Raw genomic sequence first — 22,459 nt, 5'->3', positions numbered from 1 at the left:
AAACGAAACAAGCAGGTGCTCTCTCCTTTTCTTAATAAAATGTAAAAACAAATAAATAAACAAACAAACAAAAACCCAAGAAACAAAGTGATGGCAGGGGCACAGAACAGAGTAGAGGGAAACGTCTGAGAAATTGGCAGAACATACATAGGGCATTGTGAGAAAGGTTCCCTCAGTCCCCAGGACAAAGATGGACTCCTAATCAGTGGCATTTAAGGTGGCTGGTTAAACAGTTAGAAAAGGTAAAATTAAATGCATTCCTCATACCACAAATAAAATTAGCGGCTCAGAAACCTAAACAAATTGGGAAACTCTCCATGCCCCAGAAGGGAAGGGTACACAGGGATGAATTCTTCCATTCAGCGTGGGTATACAAGACTTTATGACTGGAGAGAGAGAGACAGAGACAGAGACAGAGACACAGAGAGAGAGAGAGAATCCAGAACCTGGAGCGGCCCTGTGAGGTCAGAATGAGGGAAGTGAGTTGGAGGAGACTGGGTGGAAGGTGGGTGCTTCTGACCCTCAGAACCCGGAAGTGTTTCCTGGATTTGAACAGAGCTCTGGGGAGGCCGCTGAGGACTGACAATGAATTGAGCAGAAAAGCCTAGCCCTGGAGGTGGGAGTTATGCTCAAACATGTTTTGAACAAAAATGGAAATAAATCCAAGAACTTTGCATATAAAACCAAATTCCAATCATGCAGTTTTAAAACATGTTGCTTTTCTCTGCTGTTTTGGGCCACAAGGACAGAAGGGCTTCCAAAGGTCACTAAGGGGAAGCTGCCTGGTGACTGGAGAACATCTTGGGGTGTAATAAAATTCCCCAGGGTGGGGTTCTACATGTTACTATTAGGTAGTCCATCCCTTGCAGGTCACCAAGTTGGTGGTGGCTCTGCCAGGATTTGGGGAGCTAACCATGCATAATTAGTCTGCCATCTTAGTTTCTTAACCTGTAGCTTTCAGGAGAGAAAACTCTTTTTTTTTTTCTTGTGTTTAAGTACCTACCTTTTAACAAAATGTGAGTGTAACATCTGGGCCTTCCTTGACCCTGTTTTGTGGATCACGGAGAAGTGGGTATCTTCATTCAGGTCCTCAGAGACTCCATAACTAGCCACCTTCCTTGGCCTTTGGATGTTCTATGCCTACTGTTTTATTTCTTCAACCTTCTTCATTCTGCTGCTTTTTATTTTAAAAGGAGCTAATGTGTCAATTAAAATACTTACCTGGTAAGTAATATCATTTAATATCATTTCAATAACTCATGTCAGCAGACTGCCAAGTAAGAAGAGCATCAGTGGCAATATATAAATGCATAAACTGGGTAGCTCAGACTGGACTCCAGCCTGAGGTCCTTTGCCTTAACCTTCCTGAGTACTGGGATTGTGGGTGTGTGCGTGTGCGTGTGTGCGATATGTGTATGGAGGTGTGCACATGCCACAGACCAACTTTGTGCAATCTCTTCCGTCCACCCTTTGCCGGAGTTCTAGGGATCAAACTCAGGTCACCCAGCTGTGTGACAAGCCCCTTTACCTATGAAGCCATCTGGCTAGCCCGTGATGTATATTGTTAACTGTGCTTTAGGTTTTGTGCGAATAGGAAGATTTAAAGTGGAATAAAGCAACATGTTTTCATCTAAAACTGTTTTGAGCCTTCCCTGTATCAACAGGCCAGGGGCGCTGCTCTCTGGCTGGAGTCCTGTGATCCGGACTGGAGAGTCACTTTCCCTCTGGTCAGTACTGTGGAGCTGACAGTCGGGGTTCTGGTCATTTGCCCTCACTGTGAGGGTCGTTAACAGTTTTCACCGTTCTTATTTGTCTCTCTCTTCTTTCTGCTTCCAGTTCTCCCGCCGGTGCTGGTTCCGAGGCACAGCGAGTACAATCCTCAGCACAGCCTTCTGGCTCAGTTCCGCAACCTGGGACAAAATGAGCCTCACATGCCACTGAACGCCACGTTCCCAGACTCTTTCCAGCAGCCCAACAGCCACCCGTTCCCCCACTCCCCCAACAGCAGCTACCCCAACTCTCCTGGCGGCAGCAGCAGCACCTACCCTCACTCCCCGACCAGCTCAGACCCGGGCAGCCCTTTTCAGATGCCAGGTAAGAGGGCGTGTCCAGAGATTGGAGATGGGCTGTTTGGGGAGGCGGGTGGGCATGGCCGGCCTGCAGTGAGGCGGTATGATCCTGGAGCAGGCACCCCCCAGCCCCCCAGCCCCCCAGCCCCCCAGCCCCCAGCCCATGCTTCAGAACAGCATTGTAGAGAGTGGAGTCTCACAGCCCAGACAAGGGACGGCCTGTTTGATTCCTGCCGCATTTGCCCCTTGTTTTCAAACGTTTTGAAACAGCTGCATCCTGGGAGTGGCATGGCCGTTCCAGCCTCCTCGGTGCTCTCCGTAAAAGAAAGAGAGAAAAGGCCACGTTACACAAAGTACTGTTCTGAGAAGCGGCTCCGACATGGAAGAGCCCTCGCTGTCAATGCAGACTTGGAAGAGCTGTTGTCTGAGGGGCCACAACTCCCGTTTAATTAGACTCACTTAGCCAGTGATGTAATCCCAAGAAGCCTGTACTTTTAACAACAAGGGATTGTAACAGACGTGCTGGAGACCATCTGCTGTTTAACTTAGCAGAGACAGAACCAGCTATTTTCCTGTTGTAGTCATAATGGATGCTGTAATAGTTATCAAAATACGTTGATTAATTAGAACGGTCTAGTTTTCAAATTGCAGGTTAGTAAACAAGCATCTCAAATATTAGTGCCAGAGTCCTTGCCAGTCAACAGCAAGAAGGATTGTATAAGCAGAAGACCATCTTGGATCTGGGTATTTTGTGAGGGCAGGCAGGCGTACTTATAGAACCACTTAAAGTGCTTTAGGTTAAATTGGAATTCAGCATCCATGTTGAACCTTCAGAAATTGAAGAGTGCTCCACACTTTTTGCTGCTTCTTTTTTGTTTTTAAAAAATTACTCTTATTTTTCAACCTGTTAATTTTACATTATGTCTTTCTGTTTGGGATGAAGATGGAAGAGAGATTATTTTAATAAGCAGAAGAACAACACTCAATGGTTTCCTATCTACCCACTCCCCGGCAGGCCTGTTGAGTCACATGGATGGGTTGATGGTGACAGGGTTCATTTCAGAGTCCTTGGCTGCCAGGGTTTAAAGCACCAGCCGAGAAGAGCAAAGAGAAAGGGCGCGCACTAGCGGAGATAGCCGAACACGATCAGTAAAGACCTAGCCGCTCTGAGCCCTGTCGGTGTAAATTCATCAGGTTCTGTTGAGAACAGCCTCCTGGTTTTGTTACCGGCTTGAGCAAAGTAGACTTAACCTTACAGAGGCAGCAAGAAGCTGGAGTGTGGAGAGGACAGACTGGGGAGTTCAGGAAAGTCTCTGGAGTCTGGCTGACTCTCCGCTTCTTAGCAGCTAGGCTAAGATTCTGCCAGCGTCAGGGGTGGCGGCAGCTGCCAGGGAGCCCTGAAGGAGCAGAGTTTGTTATTTGGGGTCCACAGTTGCCCCTAAGTATCTCCCCAAGCATTTATGGACCCCTAAGGTAAAATTCCGTTCTCAAGGCTCTGCTGTACATCCTGGGTGGGCTGACAGGCCGATGAGGAGCGTGGTTTTCTGAGTCCTGTAAGAAAATACCAGTCTTGCATTAATGTGTGTGGTTTCAGTAATCTTATTACTTGTTAGAAACTGTTCAGAAAAGACCTATGTAAATCCTAAGGCAGAAGACAGCTGAGCTAAACTGATTTATTTCCTACTATTCTGTTATTGGAGATTTTTAGGCTAGTCATTGCTTAAATGGTTATGGTGAAAGTAGTCCTAAGAGATTGCTTAAAGTCGTGGGAAACCAAAGTCTCAATTAGTAGGCAGTAACAACCCCGACGGTAAATCCCTGCCCGTAGGTTTAATGTCAGAGGCCTGGGGAAAAGTTTTCCCTTACTCAGTCCTGTCAGGCAGTTTGGTTACAGCAATGAAACCAAACTAGTCTGCTGCATGACAGTGTGCACACATGTGCTTCTCACATGAGAGTGTGCACACATGTGCTTCTCAGTGGGTTTAGAGGGGCATGATCCTGGAGAGGCATGGGGGCTCCGGGAGCCCACTTACGGTTTGTTTTTCTTTTCACTAAAATGTCACTGGAAACAAAGTTTGAGGTTATGATCGTTTTCTGAAACTTTACCTTAAGTCCAATGTCTTTATCATCTCATCCTTTGCAGAGGGGTAAGGGGTGGTGGGTGTGGCAGGGTCTGATGTAGCCGAGGCTAGCCTTGGCTTCTTCATCCTGCCTCTGCTTCCCACCTGCCAGGATTGCAGGCATACACCGCCACATAAGCCCACTCGTTAAAGGGGCTGACTCAGCTTGAGTGCTTAATACTCGGGGAAGCAGGGACAAGCAGATCCCTGGGGCTCACTGGTTGAGCAGCCTAGCCTGCCTGTAGAGTTTCAGGCCACAGAGAGTCCTTCCCCCACCCCATCCCCCCAAAAGGTGAGAAGCTGCTTAGATGGCTCAGTGCGTAAGACACTTGCTGCTATTGTGAAAACCTGAGTTTAATCCCTGGAACCTACATGTTGGAGAGACCTAACTCCCCAAGCTATGCTCTGATCCCCCCATGTTCTCCCCCCCCACAATAGTTAAATCCAAAGTTAGCTTCTGACCTCTTACATATATGTGCACACACATGCATCTGCATACACAAAGACTCTCAACACAGAAGAGAATATATACCTGACACATGTATTTTTTTTTTCTTTAAAACTTTGTAGCTGACACACCCCCACCTGCTTACCTGCCTCCTGAAGACCCCATGGCCCAGGACGGCTCTCAGCCCATGGACACGAACATGATGGCGCCTCCACTGCCCGCTGAAATCAGCAGAGGAGGTAAAGTCGGTTGCTGACTCTTAGAGTTTATTGTCTGCAGGTCCAAGGGTTACTTTCAGTCATACAGACCTTCCAAAAGTAGCTGTTTGCGAAACATACAAAAAACAGTTGTTGTTGTTGTTGTTGTTGTTGTTATTGTTGTTGTTGTTGTTTTTAACCTAAGGGAAAGAATTCTCTAGAACCCAGCCCTTTGCTTAAACTTGGTCACAATCTCATAAGAGATCTCAGAATTGAATGTATTTTCAATAGCTTATGAAATGGCCTTAAGCATCCTGCCACTGTGTACTAGAAAGTTAAGTGAGGCTAAGCCTCAGCGTTGGTGATTAGAAAACCAAGCTGTCGGCAAACTGAAGATAACCAAGCATGCTGTACATCCATCAGTGCTGAATAGTCAGCCGACATTTATTGTTTATGCTAAAAATGAACAAGTGTATCTATCTCATTAGCATGCTAATTTGCTTTTACCTTTTGTAAATGGTTACATAATGTAAACAAAGAACTATTTAAAAATAGATTTATCTATGATTTAGTTTCAATAAATATGTGGTTTGTATAGCTGTTTCATGTACCTGCTGTATACATATGAGGTTATTGGAGAGCTCTTGGGCATGAAGAGCTAGCAGGAAAATGGTGAGGCCTGTGTTACATAACATAGTCCTTTATTTAGATGGCTGTGTGTTCAGGTCTTAATAACTTGGGATCGGTGCTGCAAGAATTGTCTTTTTAAGGGCCAAGGGGAACAGGCCATCTACAGGACTTCAAAGCAGACTTCCCGTGGGTGATCCCACTAAAATCCGTACAGCTGGGTTTCCAAACTGTTGTCTTTGTGTTATAGTAGACACACACACACACACACACACACACATACACAATGCGTGTGCTGGCACCTCGTCTATTTTATAGCTCTTATCCATCACTGAAACAATGGTGCATTTTCCCTTTCTGTACTCATGCCTAATTTTGTTACCAGAAGAATTTACAGGATGAGAATTTATTCCTCTCCCCTCAATGAATTTACAATTGAACTGAAATTCACCTTACCTCCTTGGGGAGGGGCCTGGTCTTCACCACCTGCTCCATTTCAGCCCAGTAATGAGTTGGTGGATGGCCCTACCCACTTCTCAGGACCACAGTGACATGTTGAGTGGGAGCGGAGAAAGCAGATGCTAGCATCCCTGAACCCTGCCCCAGACACCAGGCACACGACCCCAGGGGTGAAGCAAGTTGAAAGTAAAAGCCACGTGGCTGCTGACTATGTCTTATTTTGTTCCTAACCCCACGAGAGGTGACTCGGTCTGAGTCAGCGTTGCTGGTGCTTTTTCAGGACTTATCTATTAATGCTGTCCATACAGTAGTGTGAGGACATCGGCGTGCCCTGTTCATATGTGTCCAGATCCACAAACTAACCGAGAACAAGCCCTGACACCAACTCTAGATTCGGGACGATGACGTGTCCATGTAGGCTCCTGAATTATACTGAGTATGCCAATCTGATGGCAGATCTCTGTGATGAGGATGTATGGGAAGTCTCTGCAACTTTGCAGTGACCCAAACGTTGGCTCCAAAATAAAACCCTCAATAAAACCCTTAACTGTACAGTTAAGCGAATTGGAACATACATGAATCAGTGGTTCTGTTTTGAAGTTTCCTTTATAGGTGCTCTGTGTTTTATGGGTCTTGGTCATCGTTAGATGTTGGGAGTCAACAAGCAAAGTGTGTGAGAGAGGAGCCTCTATCTGACCCACTTTTGTTTGGAATTTTTATTTGGGGAGCAAGATGCCCTGTGTGGACCCAGTTTCTGTTCTGATGAGATTAGCTCTAATACCCCAAATAGAGGCCATACTTTTAAGATTTTTTCTTTTTTCTTTTTAAACAGCTTTTAAAATGTTCCCTGTTAGAGCCAATTTAAAATCGCCTAGTATAGTCAAAGGAAAAAAACCTGTTGGCTTTTTTTCTGTTGTCACCTGTGGTGGTTTTCCCAGAGCAAGGGTCAGCAAACTACAGCTCACAGACAGATCAGCCCACTGTCTGTTTTTATAAATAAAGCTTTATTAGGACACAGCTGTGCCCATTTGTTACATGTTATCAGTGGCTGTTTTCGTGTGATACAAAGGCATAATGGAACAGTTGTGATAAAGACCATATGCCCCACAAAATCTTTCTGGCCTTTTATAGGAAAAAAAATGTGTCCGAGTCTAAACTAGATGAATAGCATTTCGAACAGCGCTGAGAGCTGATAAAAGGCTGTGCGACTGTGGCCACAGCCGCCTTTGAGGTTTGGCGCTTGTGAATCACTAAAGCTTTGCTTGAGGAACAGTGGAGTGACAGGGGGGAACTGTTTAGAAAACAAGCGAAATCGTTTATTTTCAGCTAAGCCACTTAAGTATAAAATGTATCTGAGGAAGAACATGGAAGCCCTTTCTCTCTCTCTCTCTCTCTCTCTCTCTCTCTCTCTCTCTCTCTCTCTCTCTCTCTACCATGCCTGCTGAATTTTCTTTGCATTTCTTCCCCCTTTGTCATGAGGCCCCATGAGGTTGAGATCAGTAACGACATTGGCAATATTGTGGTTTGTATGCCTGGGGTCTCAAAGACAGATTAAAGGAGGTTTGCTGCGGAAAGGATTCATCTCCCAACCTTTCGGTTGAAAGCATTTAGAAGTGTTTTCTGTTTGGAGATTCGTCAGGCTTCAGAGATCGGACTTAACAAGCTGCATCCTGTCGGTGAAGCCGGGTAGTTTCCATTGTTGGCCCATTCTGGGAAGCGAGAGACAGAACACACCTGCTCGGCGTGACTTAAAGCAAATATACGGAAGTTAGCATGGAGGCTGGATGAGAGAGATATGATTCACTGAGGGAGAGTGGCCAGCTGGCAAGATTTCCTCCTGAGCTAGAATCTCAGCAGAACTGCAGCCGTGGCTATCACTGGCTCTTGTGGAGCCAGGCAGCTTCTCCAGAATAGATAGAAGTTGGGTTTGGTGCTTTGAGAAACCAGAGGCTTACCAAGGCTTTCCCAAAAGCAGCTCCTTCCCACACCAGCCCGGTTGGCACATCTCCAGGCCCCTCTTGTTCCTGAGCCACTTGGTTTTTCATTGGTCACTTGTATTTCTCGTAGGTAGTGTGCCAACAAGAGTGATTCCTATTATTCCTGTATGTTAATGAGCAAGTAATAGGTCGTTAGTATTCAGCAGACGCGGCTGCTGGGCTTGCTTAGCTGGTATTTTGGTTTTCTGCTAACCATTGGAGAAGATTGTTCCCCAATTAAAGGAGAATGCCACCTTTAATAAGAAGTACTTCAGCTCTCAAAAATGATACCTGTGATCATTGTAGTCGCCCTTGCATGTCTTCTCTGTGTGGTGCCCAGCCAGGTTTACAGTGTGGTTTCAGTTTGGGGATGCTCCAGGCACAAACCTTGAGCAACACAACCTTTTCTTCCCTTCTTACAGATGTTCAAGCAGTTGCTTACGAGGAACCAAAACACTGGTGCTCTATTGTGTACTATGAGCTCAACAACCGTGTGGGTGAAGCGTTCCACGCCTCGTCCACCAGCGTGTTGGTGGACGGTTTCACAGATCCGTCCAACAATAAGAACCGCTTCTGCCTTGGCTTGCTCTCCAACGTTAACCGGAATTCCACTATTGAAAACACCAGGCGACATATTGGGAAAGGTGAGCCCTCCCTTTTCTCTGCTTGCAAACGTTTGTCTCTTATTCCTCTAGAAGTGGCTCAGTCATTCCTGTGGCAAATGCCAGTGACTGTTCAGATACTGCTATTTGAAGATGTTTTCCATTTCATACTATTGAAGATCGTGCTAATTGATGATCTTAGTGGTTTTCCAACTCCGATAATGTTGTTAGGAATTAGTGCATACTGTGGCTTGCTACTGAGGGCAGTGCTCTAATGTTTTTGTTATAAAAATATCTTAGAAAGAATTTTTACATTTATTACATATGTGTGCATGTGTGCACGAGGGTCTTGATCAGAGGACAGTCAGGGAGTCCATTCTCTCCTTCCATCCTGTGGCCATCAGAAATCAAACTCAAGTCATCAGCTTGGTGGCAAGCACTCTCCCCATTGAGCCACGTCGCCATCCCACCTGTCTTTCTTAATAGACTTAATTATTTATTAGTGGTAGGTTAAAACAGTTCTGTAACGTTTACATGCATTTATTATATGATTAAGCAAATGGCTAAATGTGTGGGTAGGCGCTCAGCTCAGCTTTCCCTGCAAAGTAAGGAGCATGCAGTCATAAAGGGGTGTGGCATCCCTTGGAAGTGTCGGTATACAATCCTAACTTAATGACACGGCATGTGTTTATATGCTGTTGTGCATGTCTATATGTGAGCCTGTCTGTATGTGACCCTCTGAACATGCAGGTAGTTTTTCTACCGTGTGTACCAAAAGGGCAAAGAAGCAAAGATACAAAGTATTGACAAGCACATGCCCAGGGTTCAGATCATTGCTGCTAATATCTACCCCACTGAGGGGGACAGTGGCTGCCCCCGAAGCTGGGACGAGGCGAGCCCGGAGGATCTCCTGTGAGAGAACTTGCAGGAAGGATTCAGAAAGCCACGGCGCCGCTTGGTATCCAACTCCCACCTCGCAGCTTTGGACAGTTCAGTAACCAGGATCTACCCGTCCTTTGGTCTCCATGGTGGGTGTGTTCTGAGACCCGAGAGAACGAGATGCCCGTGGAGGCTCAGCTCCCACCCAAAAAACAGTGTACCAGTAACTTACCACACTTCACCTTTCAAGTGTCCTTCTGAGAGCCACGCCCACTGCAGACTTCATGGCATGTAAACAATGGCACTGCTGAGTGAGTCGTGCGAAGACACAGCCTGCACATGTTAGTGTTGGTGCTATCTGAAAACATCATTTTTGATCTGTGCGTAGTTGAAACTGGATTCCAGATCCACAGATAATGAAGAGCAACTATAATTAACTACAGTAGTGGATCTTACGATACTGCTGGGTGTGGTGGTGAGCCTAACTCCTGTAATACCAGCACTTAGGAGGTGTGAAGCAGAAAATCAGGAATCCCAAGCCAAGTCTACACAGTGAGATTCTGTCCAATAAGCAAATTCTAGTTGATACAGCCATAGGAATCATTTAGTAGAGAAATGACTTAATTGGGAAGTCCAATCGCTAAATGAACAGTGAGTGCTAGAATACAGAAGTCATCATTTTGCAACCATTGTGTAAGGACCACGTAAGAGTCATTGGTGTGGGGCTGGTGAGGCAGTTCGGTAGATGGGTGAGGGGCCTGGCTGCCTAGCCTGAAGGACCTTAGCTTAGTCCCCAGGACTGCACTGTGGGAGAATCCCAGCTCCTGCGCTTTGCCCTCTGACCCCACCACCATGCTAGCCCGTGCTTCACACAAGCATACATCATCTATGCAGGTCAAACTAGGAAGTGAATGTTATAAAACAGCCGTCAATATATGCCAAATATGTAGAGACGTTTTATGACAGAGCGTTTGCATGTTTTAAAGTATTTCTCTAAAAGCTATTTTAGTTGCAAGACAGAGTAAAAATAAATTATATAGTGGATAAATCTGCATAGCCAGTAAATTCATTGATTGATCCCCCATCGGGACATCACCAGTGAGGGGCAGACAAGGACCATGTGCTAGGGAATTAGAGGCAGGTAGAGCTCCAGGCCAGCCAGGAGACAGTGGGACCCTGTCAAGAAAGAAAGAAAGAAAGAGAGAGAGAGAGAGAGAGAGAGAGAGAGAGAGAGAGAGAGAGAGAGAAAGAAAGAAAGAAAGAAAGAAAGAAAGAAAGAAAGNGAGAGAGAGAGAGAGAGAGAGAGAGAGAGAGAGAGAGAAAGAAAGAAAGAAAGAAAGAAAGAAAGAAAGAAAGAAAGAAAGAAAGAAAGAAAGAAGATAAACAACATCTATAGAAATAGATCAAATAAAAGAGGAGGGTATTTTAATAAGGGATAAGAGACATTTAAGAAAATGCTCTCAGATTATTCTTAGAGGAAACCAAACAGATGGGACTAGGTAGACATCTTAATGTGATCAAAGGAGGGGAAATGGAAATGGCAGCTTAGGTGAACATAGGCTCACAGCTCATATGGGTGCTCTCCTGTGCCCGTAAACACAGGGTCCATTCAGAATGTACACCGATCCATACGTTCAGAATAGAGGAGTGTTTGTTTCACTAAATTTTATGGGGACTTTGGCCCCAAAGTAGGAAAAACCCACATTGTAGAATTTCCTCTTTAGGACATTACAAGGGGCTGGGTGTGGTGGCGCACGCCTTTAATCCCATTACTCAGGAGGTGGAGGCAGAGGCAGGCGGATCTCTGCGTTTGAGGGCAGCCTGGTCTACAAAGTGAGTCCAGGATATCTAGAGCTATAGAAAGGAAACCCTGGCATAACCACCCCTTCAAAAAAATAGATGAGGAGGGAAGGAAGGGAGTCACCCCAGATGCCAGCGGAGCGGACTCAGTGTAGAGTTCCAGATGGTGGAAGAAGCTGGGGTCATCGTTTCAGACATCGTTTCAGACATCGCTGCAGATGGCATGATTAATGCAGTCTTCTTGGGACATGTCCCACTAGAAATGGACATGAGTTGTTCCCCTCCCTCTGGACAGCTCGGGGGTGACCTTCATGTCCCTCCCTGTCACTCTGTTTACCTAGAAGCTTGTACTGCCACCTCCCCTGACCTGGTGTGTTACTACTTTTATGTTGCTATGATGAAACCATAACCAAGGCAACGAGAGAACAGAGTTTATGTGGGCTTACGGTTCCAGAGAGTCGAGTCCAGCACTGCAGGAAGGCCAGCGTGGCGGCACAAGCATGGTGGTTAGAGCAGAAGCAGGCAGCTCACGTCTTGAACCGCAAGCACAAAACAGAGAACATGAACTAGAAGTGGTCTAAGCCTTTAAACTCCCAAAGCTCACCACTACTGACACTTCCTTCCAGGGCTATACTAAGATAGACAGAGAAAAAATTGCATATACAGGCAACCTTTGGTCCTTAAAGGGATGGCTGAATATTGTAAAACAATTTCAAGCAGATAGCAATTATTTTGTGACTTAAAATGTGATGCCAAGATTACTTGGAAGGGTTAATAAGAATAGTTAAAAATTATAATGGACGGACAAGTAAAGAAAAAATTCTGACTTTAGGGCTAGTAAATACTGCAATTAAATCAGACATATTTGCTGTAGAGAAAACAGCAAAGTAAACTAAACTCATGCTGTATTGCACATGAGAGCTGATGTTAGGTGTTGGCATCGGGTCAGTGGCATTCGCTACTGGTCCTGCCCTTCACACCACGCGTGGGAATGAGTTACTGGGTGTCCATGACAAGGCAAACAATTCAAAAGGCTCTGTGAAAACACATTCGATCTGAAGGGTCATTTACCTCAAGAAAAATCATAAAAATTCAACTAAACTTCTCTAGGTTAAAACATATATCACTTATCTATCATCTCTCTGTCTGTCTGTCTGTCTGTACACACACACACACACACACACACACTCATATATAAAATGAATAAAATTGAAGGACAAAGGGGTAACAGAAAAATACAAGATAAGTCATTTCTTTCTGGCCCTAAATATACAACTCATAAAAAAATAAATAAATAAAAACAAAAACCCTACAACCACAGCAGGACAGACAGGTGAGCAGTAAAGACGGGGAGTTCACAGGAGACACACAGATGGCCACTAAGCTGTGAGCGCATGGCCAGCCCTATGTGCAAGTTATAACAATTGTATTATTTTCCATCTGCGAGCATCTTGCTCACTGATGCGGGTCAGATGAACAAAGCATCCGCACAGTGCTGTTGTGTAAATCGACACAAGCATTCTGGAAAGTCCTTTGGCCATGCGATTCCAGGGCCTTCCATCCAGCCATTTAACTTCCAGGAATCTCTTATAGATACTCATAACAATTGGTCCAGCGACATTTGTCATGACTGCAATAATAGAAAACTGTTGTCAACAGTGCACTGAGGGAGAGTGCTTGGATAACAGGACAGTCGGGCAGAGGTTTAAAAGTTTGTTCAGTGCAGGGTCCCCAATGAAGGAGCTAGAGAAAGGACCCAAGGAGCTAAAGGGGTTTACAGCTCCATAGGAGGAACAACAATATGAACTAACCAGTACCCCCAGAGCTCCCAGGGACTAAACTATCAACCAAAGAGCGCACATGATGGGACTCGTGGCTCTAGCTGCATATGTAGCAGAGGATGGCCTAGTCGGTCATCAGTGGGAGGAGAGGTCCTTGGTCTTGTGAAGGTTCTATGCCCCGGTGTGAGGGAATGCCAGGGCCAGGAAGCGGGAGCGGGTGGGTTGGTGAGCAGGGGGGAGGGGATAGGGGAAGGGGAGTTTTCGGAGGGAGACCAGGAAAAGGGATAACATTTGAAATGTAATTAAAGAAAATATCTAATAAAAAATTGATTCCAAAAAAAAAAAAATGTTTGCCTGAGCAAGTGACTGAAGTGACTGGTTTTACCAGCAGCGTATGCATGCTAACAAGCAGATTTTTCTGTCACCAAAACATTGTTAATATTTTCCACATCTTTATATTCTCATATACTGTCTTAATTTTCTAAGATGAAAAGTCATTATCTTTATTATCAGGAAAACAGGTTTTTTTTCTTTAAAATAGCTTTCTAGCCCTCTGTCTCTGTAGAAAGGCCACGTGGTGTATCCTCAGACAGTCGCCGTAGCACTGTGCCACAGGCTGGAACGGTTTGCAGCCACACCCCAGGCCTCTTTGCTGGGTGCTTGGTCCTCTTGGGAGGCTTTGAGGGCTTTCCTCCTCCTCCTCCTCCTCCTCCTCCTCCTCCTCCTCTTCCTCCTCCTCCTCCTCCCCGGTTTAATTATTTCCCGTGGGAAGGGTCATGAGGCATTGGGAGAACAGCTCTGCAGGACTGGCTCTCCCACCTTTACCAGGAGAGGATCCAGGCCTTGGCCCGCTCCTCCCCACCTTGAACATGGGGTATTGTCTTGACTCCTGGCAGTCTAAGCTGGGAGACATTTTCAGGCATTATTTGCAGTATTATTTTGGTGAGTTTTTATTTCTCACAGCCTCTCCCCCACCCCCACCCCCACCCCCAATTTTCTACCCTGGGTTTTGTTCCTCCATGTTTATTGATCATCCCTTCCGTCTCTGAAGTTTTCTGAACAATTTAGCCCTGGCATAAATGCAGGAGAGTTTAAAGGCACAGGATGCCCCAGTAAACTCTAGGTTTTACTGCATTCTATTTTTAGAGCACAGATAGACTTTCAGCCCTAGCCAGGGACATTAAATACTTACTGAAATGAAAGTGTCATACTTTATTGTTGTTGAGACACTTTGTTGTTTCCTGAACAGACTGGCTGACACAAGGGTACCATCGTTAGTTACCTAAGTGTTTTGTCAGAGTAGCCCAGCCTAACTCTGCCCGGGCACCTTTCAGCCAGATAACAACTAACTGACAGGACCGTCTCCCCGCAGGAGTCCACCTTTATTACGTCGGAGGAGAGGTGTATGCGGAATGCCTCAGTGACAGCAGCATCTTCGTGCAGAGCCGGAACTGCAACTACCACCACGGCTTTCATCCCACCACCGTCTGCAAGATCCCCAGCGGGTGCAGCTTGAAAATCTTCAACAACCAAGAGTTTGCTCAGCTACTGGCACAGTCTGTGAACCACGGGTTCGAGACAGTGTATGAACTCACCAAGATGTGCACTATTCGAATGAGCTTTGTGAAGGTGAGCAGTGCCCACTGTCTCATTCAGGCTGAATGCCCCCCCAACACACACACACATACTTCCCACATACACATATACACATACACAACACACACACACACATGCCTTCTCACAATATATAAATCTGTGCCTTTTTTGGTGTATATACCTATCAGCAGGCTTACTGCAGAGATTTTGTTTTTGATTTTGTTTTTCTCAAATCTCTAACAAGAGGGTCACTGTCCAAGAAGTTACCTCTGGAACATAGCAATGTACTCTTTCCCTCCCACCGTGTGGATCCCAAGGCTAGAACGGATCCCCAGGCTTGGTGGTGGGTACCTTGACTCACCTGAGCCATCTTGCTGGCTCTGGCCAATCTTCTGTACTTTTGAGAGAGGATCTAATGTCGCCCAGGTAGCTGGGCTGATGCTGAGGAGGAGTTGGAAGTCCTGATTCGTCAGCTCTGCCTCTGGAGTGGCTAGTAGCACGGCATGCACAGGAGACCGGTGCCTAGTGACTGTAGTCCTGTAGACAGTTATGATCTTTTAGGGCCTGTGATCCTTTAGGTGCTCATGGCAGGCAGCTTGATTCCTGGGACCACGTGGTAGAGACAGAGAGCCAGCTCCCTCGGCTGTTCCCTGACCTCCACACGCACAAACACAGGGCTGGGAGGGAGTAAATAAATGTAACAAAATTAGGGAGAAACTTATTTACACTGAAAATTATTTTCAGTTGGTCAGGTTTCTTTGTTTTGTTTTTACATATTTCTAGCAAATCATGTGTTTTATGTATAATTGAAAAGTTAGCAAGGCTCTGGCCCTCAGCTCCAAAAGAATTCTGTAATATCAGAGGAAGGAGAAGATCGAGTCATTGCTTTTAACAGATATCTCTGTCCACTTCTGCCATTGAGAATCAAAGTTTGTTTTTTGTTTTTTATGCCAATGAAACGTCTCTGGAGTCTGAAAGATAAGTCTTTATCCCACCTCAGCGTGAGGAAGAGTGCTAACTACAGACTTGGAAGAGGCACCACCTTTCCTGTGCAGCCTCCAGAAGCTCCGTAACTTGTTGCAGGGCCTGTTTAGTGGATTGTTCATCCCTGGGTGATTCCAGAGCCTTGCTTTGCTCTCCTTGCCCAGATCAAAGACACCCATGCCCCTCCTTAGCCGAATGTGGCACCTTCTTAATATTAAACACTAGTGCCCCTTAAAGAAACTGACCTGTGCATTGTGTGCAAGTGTAGCCAGGGAGCCTGTTCTTGTTCACTGCTCACAAGTGCCACTTAAGTTTTGACTTAGCATTTTGGCTCAGGTGATTTTCCAGCTTCTTGCCAAAGTGGATTTTGTTTGGGAGAGAGGACTCTTGAGAGCAGGGGTGGTTGAGGCACAGGGGTTGTTCTCAGATCTCCTCCTCATGGTCTGTAAAATGGGACTGGCTGTCACTGGGGCTTTGGTAATTATGCCTAAAGTCCCTTGGTGAACTGTGATTATTGAATTCTTGAAGTAGTTTTGGCTCCAGTAAGCTGTCTCCTTGGCATTTGTCTCCTATTGACTACACAACCAACAGTTAAATGTTACTTTTGTACATTTAAAAATAATTTGCACTAAGGTATTTAAAGTTTTTTGGTTTGGTTTGGTTTGGTTTGGTTTTTACTTTTACCAGTGCATGTATGTGTGAGCACAATGTGTGTGTGCTGCTGGAGGTCAGAGGAGGGTGTCAGATCTCTTGGAGCAGGAGTGAGTTATAGACAGTTGTGAGCATTCGTGGGTGCCTGGAACCAAACTCAGGTCCTCTCTTAACGGTTAAGACATCTCTTCAACCCAAAGCTGCAGATTCAAAATTTATTGACTTTTTTCTTTCTGCAAATACTTTATCATTATTCTAAAAAGAAAATACAAAGAGGGGAAAAAACACATCTAAAGCCTCTACCTTCAGGATGCATGTGGCTTCCTGTGGCTTTATTAGGAACGGAACCTAAAAGAATGTAATACTTACAAGAATGGCATCTGTGCAAGATAGCGTGCATGTGGCTGGGAGTTCGGAATGGACAGATCTTACCTACTAAAAAGCTGACAGTGGGCTAGAGAGACTCTTACAGAGGGTCAGAATCCTGTCTCATCAGCCACATCCCACAGTTCATAATTGCTCGTATCGGAGACCTAGATGCCTCAGATAGGCATTCGTAGATAAATCCACACTCAGAGTCATGCAACAGCAAGCGACTCATGGGGACTGAGCACGGGTTGCTAGGCTTATGTAGGAAGTAAGCGCCTTTGTCCAAGAATCTCACCTCTGGCAGTGTTTTCTGCTTGAAATGCGTGCTGGGGGCGCAGGTCCTTGCAATTCCATGGCAAGCACTCTGCAGACGGAACCATCTCCTTAGCCCATATTTTTTTTTCAGACAGGGTTTTACTCTGTAACTCAGCCGGCCTGAAACTCACTATTCTGTCCCAGCTGACTACAAACTTGTGCCAGTCCTCAGGCCTCAACCTCCCATATGCTGGAATTACAAGTGTGGGCCACCATGCCTGGTTCACCTCTGTCCATCTTTGTGGCAGAGGGAATAAAACCCAGGGTCTCTCACATGCTAAGCACTACATTCCACCACTGAGCCCTGTTAGAGCTATCGCTACATTCTCCCCTTACCCTGAATAAATACAGTAGAGGTGATGTCAGACAGACTAATATTCTGTTTCTGCCCCATTCTGGCAGATTAAAGTCTTCTACCTGTCAACCACACAGATCTCTCTCTCTCTCTCTCTCTCTCTCTCTCTCTCTCTCTCTTTTGGTTTTTCAAGACAGGGTTTCTCTATATAGCCCTGACTGTCCTGGAACTTACAACTCACTTTGTAGACCAGCCTGGCCTTGAACTCAGAAATTCACCTGCCTCTGCCTCCCAAGTGCTGGGATTAAAGGCGTGCGCCACCACCACCCGGCTCACACAGATCTCTTGATCTTTCAGTCTCAAGTGAAACTGGAGGGAGAACAGTTATACAGCCCAAAGTTAGACACCCCAAAATTCTTCCCAATACCTAGTCATTGTCTTGAAGTGGCAGGCTCCATCATTCATCTGGTCAAGAAGGTGGCTTGCTACCTGGCGTCAGAATGACCAATTAGGACTCTAATATTCCATAGACGTCACCATGAAAGCCAGGAGTGAAAGGATGTCCTATAATCCTAGCACTAGTGAGAGGCTGAGGCAGGAGGATTGCAAATGACTTAAAAGTCAGTCTGGGCTACACTGAGTTTGAAGCTAACATGGGTTACTCAATGAGACCCTATCTTAAAAATTAAAAAAAGTAAGATGGTGTTGGTGTGAATAACAAGAGCACAAATTTCTGATTGACCCTTGTTTGCAGAGTTATGGCTGCCTGGGCTCTGGTACATACCTCTTTCTAGCAATTTTAAGAAATACATCTGACCGAGAACTTTTAAGACAAAGTTGGGGGCGTGCACTCCACCTGTGTTGTGTGTATGCATGGTGTCCCTGGGTTTGAACATTCAGCAGCTACAGTTATATGCAGGTCTGTCTCTTTAGACAGTGAGTTCCTTGAAAACAAGGGCTGGCTGACATCCTGCTGGGATTAAAGATGTGTGCCACCCATCATTCCTGACAAAATGGATAATCTGGGCGTCCTAGGATGGACTTGAGTAGTCAATATGTATCCTAAAATTTACCGACTAAATATGTATGCATTTGTGGAGTGCTGTTCTTGTAAGACGTTACCGTGAGTCCAAACAGGCTTCTGCGAACTGATCATCTGACCTTTTTACTGAATCACTAAGACTAAGGAGTTAACTGATTCCTAGTGTGCTTTCTTTTGCCTAGGGTTGGGGAGCCGAATACCACCGGCAGGATGTTACTAGCACCCCCTGCTGGATCGAGATACATCTGCATGGCCCTCTCCAGTGGCTGGATAAGGTTCTTACACAGATGGGTTCGCCCCACAATCCTATTTCATCGGTGTCTTAAAGGACCTGCGGCTTCTGTGTCTAGCAAACTATCGAGCCTTGCATGTACTTGAAGGATGGACAAGTCAGACAGGATGGAGACCTGACGAAGGAGCCACGATAATACTTGACCTCTGTGACCAACTATTGGATTGAGAAACTGACAAGCCTTGGTGGATAGCAAGAACCCTTTCAGTTTACATTGTGACATTCTGTTGTAAAATCAACTAAAATGCTGACTTTCAGCAGGACTTTTGTGTATAGTTAAAAAAGAGATGGCCAAGCCAGGGACAAATTATCTATTAGGAAAAAAGAAAAAAATGACCGTAATCAATCCTTTTGTGTGGGGTGTTGGCAGAAGGTTGGCGCTGATAGTCTTTCTGAAGTGGGCTTTCATCAGGCTCAGAGCCCACGATGAATCATCTTCTCATGGGTTTTCTTAATATTTTAAAACTATTTGTTTAGAAATGAATGGGTTTTTTGTTTGTTTTTAAAGTACAGTTTAATCGTTATGAAATGCATAGTAATCTTTCTGAAACTGTATGCTGACCGTATTACTGTCAGAATGACGTCAGGCATATGCTCTTTGCTAAATATGTATATACAGAATATTTGGAGGTTATGAATAGTCTAAATGGCTAGTAGGTCTACAAAGTATCTGAGGGGTGGGGCTGGGGAGAAAACGACAGCTGCAAGTGTAGACTGTACCGTAAAGCTCAGCTTGCTGCCTTCAACAGACAAGCTGGTGTCTGAATTTGCTGTGTTTCAGGTTTTGTAGAGTTCTATCTGACTTTCCTTCTTTTCTTCTGTCTCATCCGCTCCACAACACAGTTAAGCAGCTGGTTAATTCCTATAACTGTGAGAGCAAATGAGTAATTCCTTCTGTTTGCAAATCAACTGGCTTCGTGTTTCAATACCCAGTATATGAAAAGCTTGAATTGAATGAGCAGTTTTTATGGAGTTTACAATACAGACGTAGGCTTTGATTTCCAAATAAATTGTTTGCCAAACCTAGTAACTCTGTTCATTATTCACAGGTTTAAAGAAGATCTCTCTATTGGAATCCATTTCAAAGGTTGTTTTGGTTTTTTTGCTTTTTTTTTTTTTTTTAATTTTGATTTGTTTTTTTGTACTATTTGGTTTTCATTTCTTCTGTTAATTTTTTTTATTCTCTTTTGCTCTTATACAGCAAGTACTTTTATTCCAACACTAGCAGGGTTTTTCTCTACTGGAAATTTTTAAATAAAACCTGTCATTATTGCTTACTTTGATTAAAAATGTGTCATTTTTTTTTTTCGTTGCATGTTAAAATTTTGGATCAGTAAGATATGGTGCTTTTTTGAGTACTCTCTGCCTGACACAAAAGCTAAATTACTGAAATGAAGACACGGACCTGAACTGCTAAGAGAGCTGAGTGGTTTGGAAATGGAAGAATAAGGATGCATAAAACTGGAAAAATTAAGAGAAAAACTAAATGTGTAAACTTAAAACCAGCTTCTTGAGGGCAGGCGGGACATGTACTGTGGTGTGTGCCTGTGCAGCCCAGAGGGTGGCCTGTGCAGTTGGTCTGTCCTCCCATGGTGTGGGTTTCAGAGATTAAACTGAGGTCCCCAGGATTGGCAGGCAAACACCGTTACCCACGGAGGCATCTTGCCAGCCCACAGATATATAAACTTTTTACTGTAAGGAACCGCAGCAGCACAGTTACTGATGGATGGATACCTTAGTTAACCCGGAGAGGAGATTTGGGAGCTAACGGTGCACACGTAGGGTAGCCATGGGAGAATGTAGACGAGGTGGCTGAAAACTGAGGCTGCACAAGAGTAAACGATGACCTTGGTACAGTTTTATTGGGATAGGGGTGGTCTTCCCTCTCAGCCCTGGCTGTACTGGAACTCGCTGTGTAGACCAGGCTGATCTGAGATCTGCCTGCCTCTGCCTCCCAAGTGCATGTGCCAACCACTGCTCAGCTCCACCGAGGGAATTTTTAAAAATTTATTTAAAAAAAATAATTTGAGGTCAAATTTTCTAGCCACATAAATGCCACTGTTTCTCCTTATATTCTTTCCTGGACTTGGTTCACAACACCAGACTTTCAGAATCTACTGCCTCCTGCCATTTGAAATCAACTTTAATAGAAAAGAATGTCTTATTCTCCTGAAACTACAAAATGCAATCCTAAACAGTGGCCAGGCCCAGATTTCTCTCTCTTACTGATGCCCCCAAGACCATCACTAACAAGCAGAGAAAGCCTGGGCCAGGAGACCTATACTGTGACAATTTCCTGTCCATCTGGGCCAGGAGACCTAGACTGTGACAGTTTTCTGTCCATCTTTGCTAGACCTCTCCATTTACATTCATCATCACAGAGTTAGACTGGAACTCATTCAGCTAAAGTTAAGAATACCTTAGAAATGTAAGTGTCAAAATACAAGCACCACCTTTCTTGACTCTTCTGTCGTCTGTATCTTTCATCAGCCTATGAAGCAGCCTGCCTGTAATTCCAGCCTGAGAAGACAGAGATGGGACTCCCCAGAGCAAATTGGCTGTGGAGAGTAGCCATATCTGCAAACTCTAGAATTGATTGAGAGACCCTGCCTCAAAGAATAAGGTGGAAGAAGGATGGAGTCAACCTTTGGCTCCACATGCATGTGTACACACTCACATGCAAAAGTGTGCATCACCAAACCATGACAATGGCAAATGGGAATGAGTAAAGTTACTGTTAAATTATACTGTGGTGTATAACTGGATGTTGTCTAAAAATAAAGTGTTCAGATAAAATTTACTGTTAAGTTATACTATGACATATAACTGTAAATTGTCTGAAAGGAGAGTTCAGGGCAAGAGTTCTCAAAAGCAGGTGGATAGCTGCCTTTGCCTTCCGTGAGTTCCCTTGTTGGCTGCTGGACATGTTAGTGAGTTGGATGTTAGGTGAGTTGAGTATTACACTGCTAGTGCCTTGAAGGTGTGCTGGATAAAACAGGAAGAGCATCCGATCTGTCCCTGGGTGTGTACACCTGTGGTGCACAAAAATGCCCAGTGTGTGTAAGGGCAATTTGATGGAATTCTAGTAAAATCTTAATGAAAAACATTCTCATTGGCCATAGAAGATTAATGAGTAAGTCTTTGGGAAATATTTTGTGAAAAGGAATGAGAAAAATCAAAGCAACTGTTTATCTCGATAATGAGAAAGCCAATGGAGTTCAGTAAGATGGCAAAGGTGATGCGGACTGTTTGCTGAGAATCTGTAGCTGGGATGATTAGAAGTGGAGAACCCTGCACCACCACCCCTCAGTCATTTGACAGAAAATGTCTTAAGTTCCTTGCACATGGTCCCTTGTCTGTAAAAGGGAGACAGGAAAGCTAAGCTCATTGGGTCATCATGAGAATGAGCATGCAGGAAGCCCTCAGAACTAACTCCTCAGTAAATTACTAAATCTCCTTAAGCCCGCCTGGGAAAGGCTTGGATTCCACTGGGGTTTGGGGGAAGACTCCTGCCTTTAAAAGAATAAACAGAAAGCCGGTCGCCGAGGCGCTTCCAGTCTAAAGGGAGGAGGCTAGTTTATGGATGCCTTCGTCTCTGTGCTCTGGTCCCCATGTACATACCGCTCAGTCCCCAACTCTTGTCTTACTATCTTTTGCTGAAATAAACAGTTAAGATGATAGCTGGTGTATAAAGAGAAGCAGTTTGTGTTTGGCTCAGTGGTCCATGACTTTGACCAGGAAGGTCCATTGCTTCCAAACCTCTGTAAGGGACAGAGGTGAGCCGCTGCCATCACAGGAGCGTGGGGCAGAAACGAACTGCTCACCCTTTGGCTGAGCAACAAGGGTCATGTGGGATTGGTGTCTCCCTCTTAGCCCCTTTGAAAGCCTGAAGACATCCAAGCCCTACCTCTTTAGAAAGACTTCACCATCTCCTGACAGCACATTTCTGCAAGCCAA

General features: G+C 45.0%; 1 protein-coding gene across 4 annotated transcripts in view; it reads left to right on the top strand.

The window, feature by feature from the left end:
• The window catches only part of Smad1 (SMAD family member 1), a 60,937-nt gene extending 41,145 nt beyond the window's left edge, over positions 1-19,792 (top strand). For 3 of the 4 annotated variants that reach the window (XM_029532424.1, XM_029532423.1, XM_029532422.1), the window contains 5 exons: positions 1,837-2,094; positions 4,760-4,876; positions 8,319-8,540; positions 14,331-14,587; positions 18,393-18,786. In XM_029532424.1, the coding sequence (XP_029388284.1) occupies positions 1,837-2,094; positions 4,760-4,876; positions 8,319-8,540; positions 14,331-14,587; positions 18,393-18,536 (998 nt within the window). In that variant the 3' untranslated portion in view covers positions 18,537-18,786. Of the gene's footprint in view, positions 1-1,836; positions 2,095-4,759; positions 4,877-8,318; positions 8,541-14,330; positions 14,588-18,392 lie in introns of all 4 variants that reach the window. The other variant, XM_021220050.1, reaches the window with a different exon arrangement.
• The last annotated feature ends 2,667 nt before the right edge of the window (positions 19,793-22,459 follow it).

The sequence above is a fragment of the Mus pahari genome, chromosome 20 (genome assembly GCF_900095145.1).
Source record: "Mus pahari chromosome 20, PAHARI_EIJ_v1.1, whole genome shotgun sequence".
Classification (NCBI taxonomy): domain Eukaryota; kingdom Metazoa; phylum Chordata; class Mammalia; order Rodentia; family Muridae; genus Mus; species Mus pahari.
This window is presented reverse-complemented; position numbering and strand designations above follow the sequence as displayed.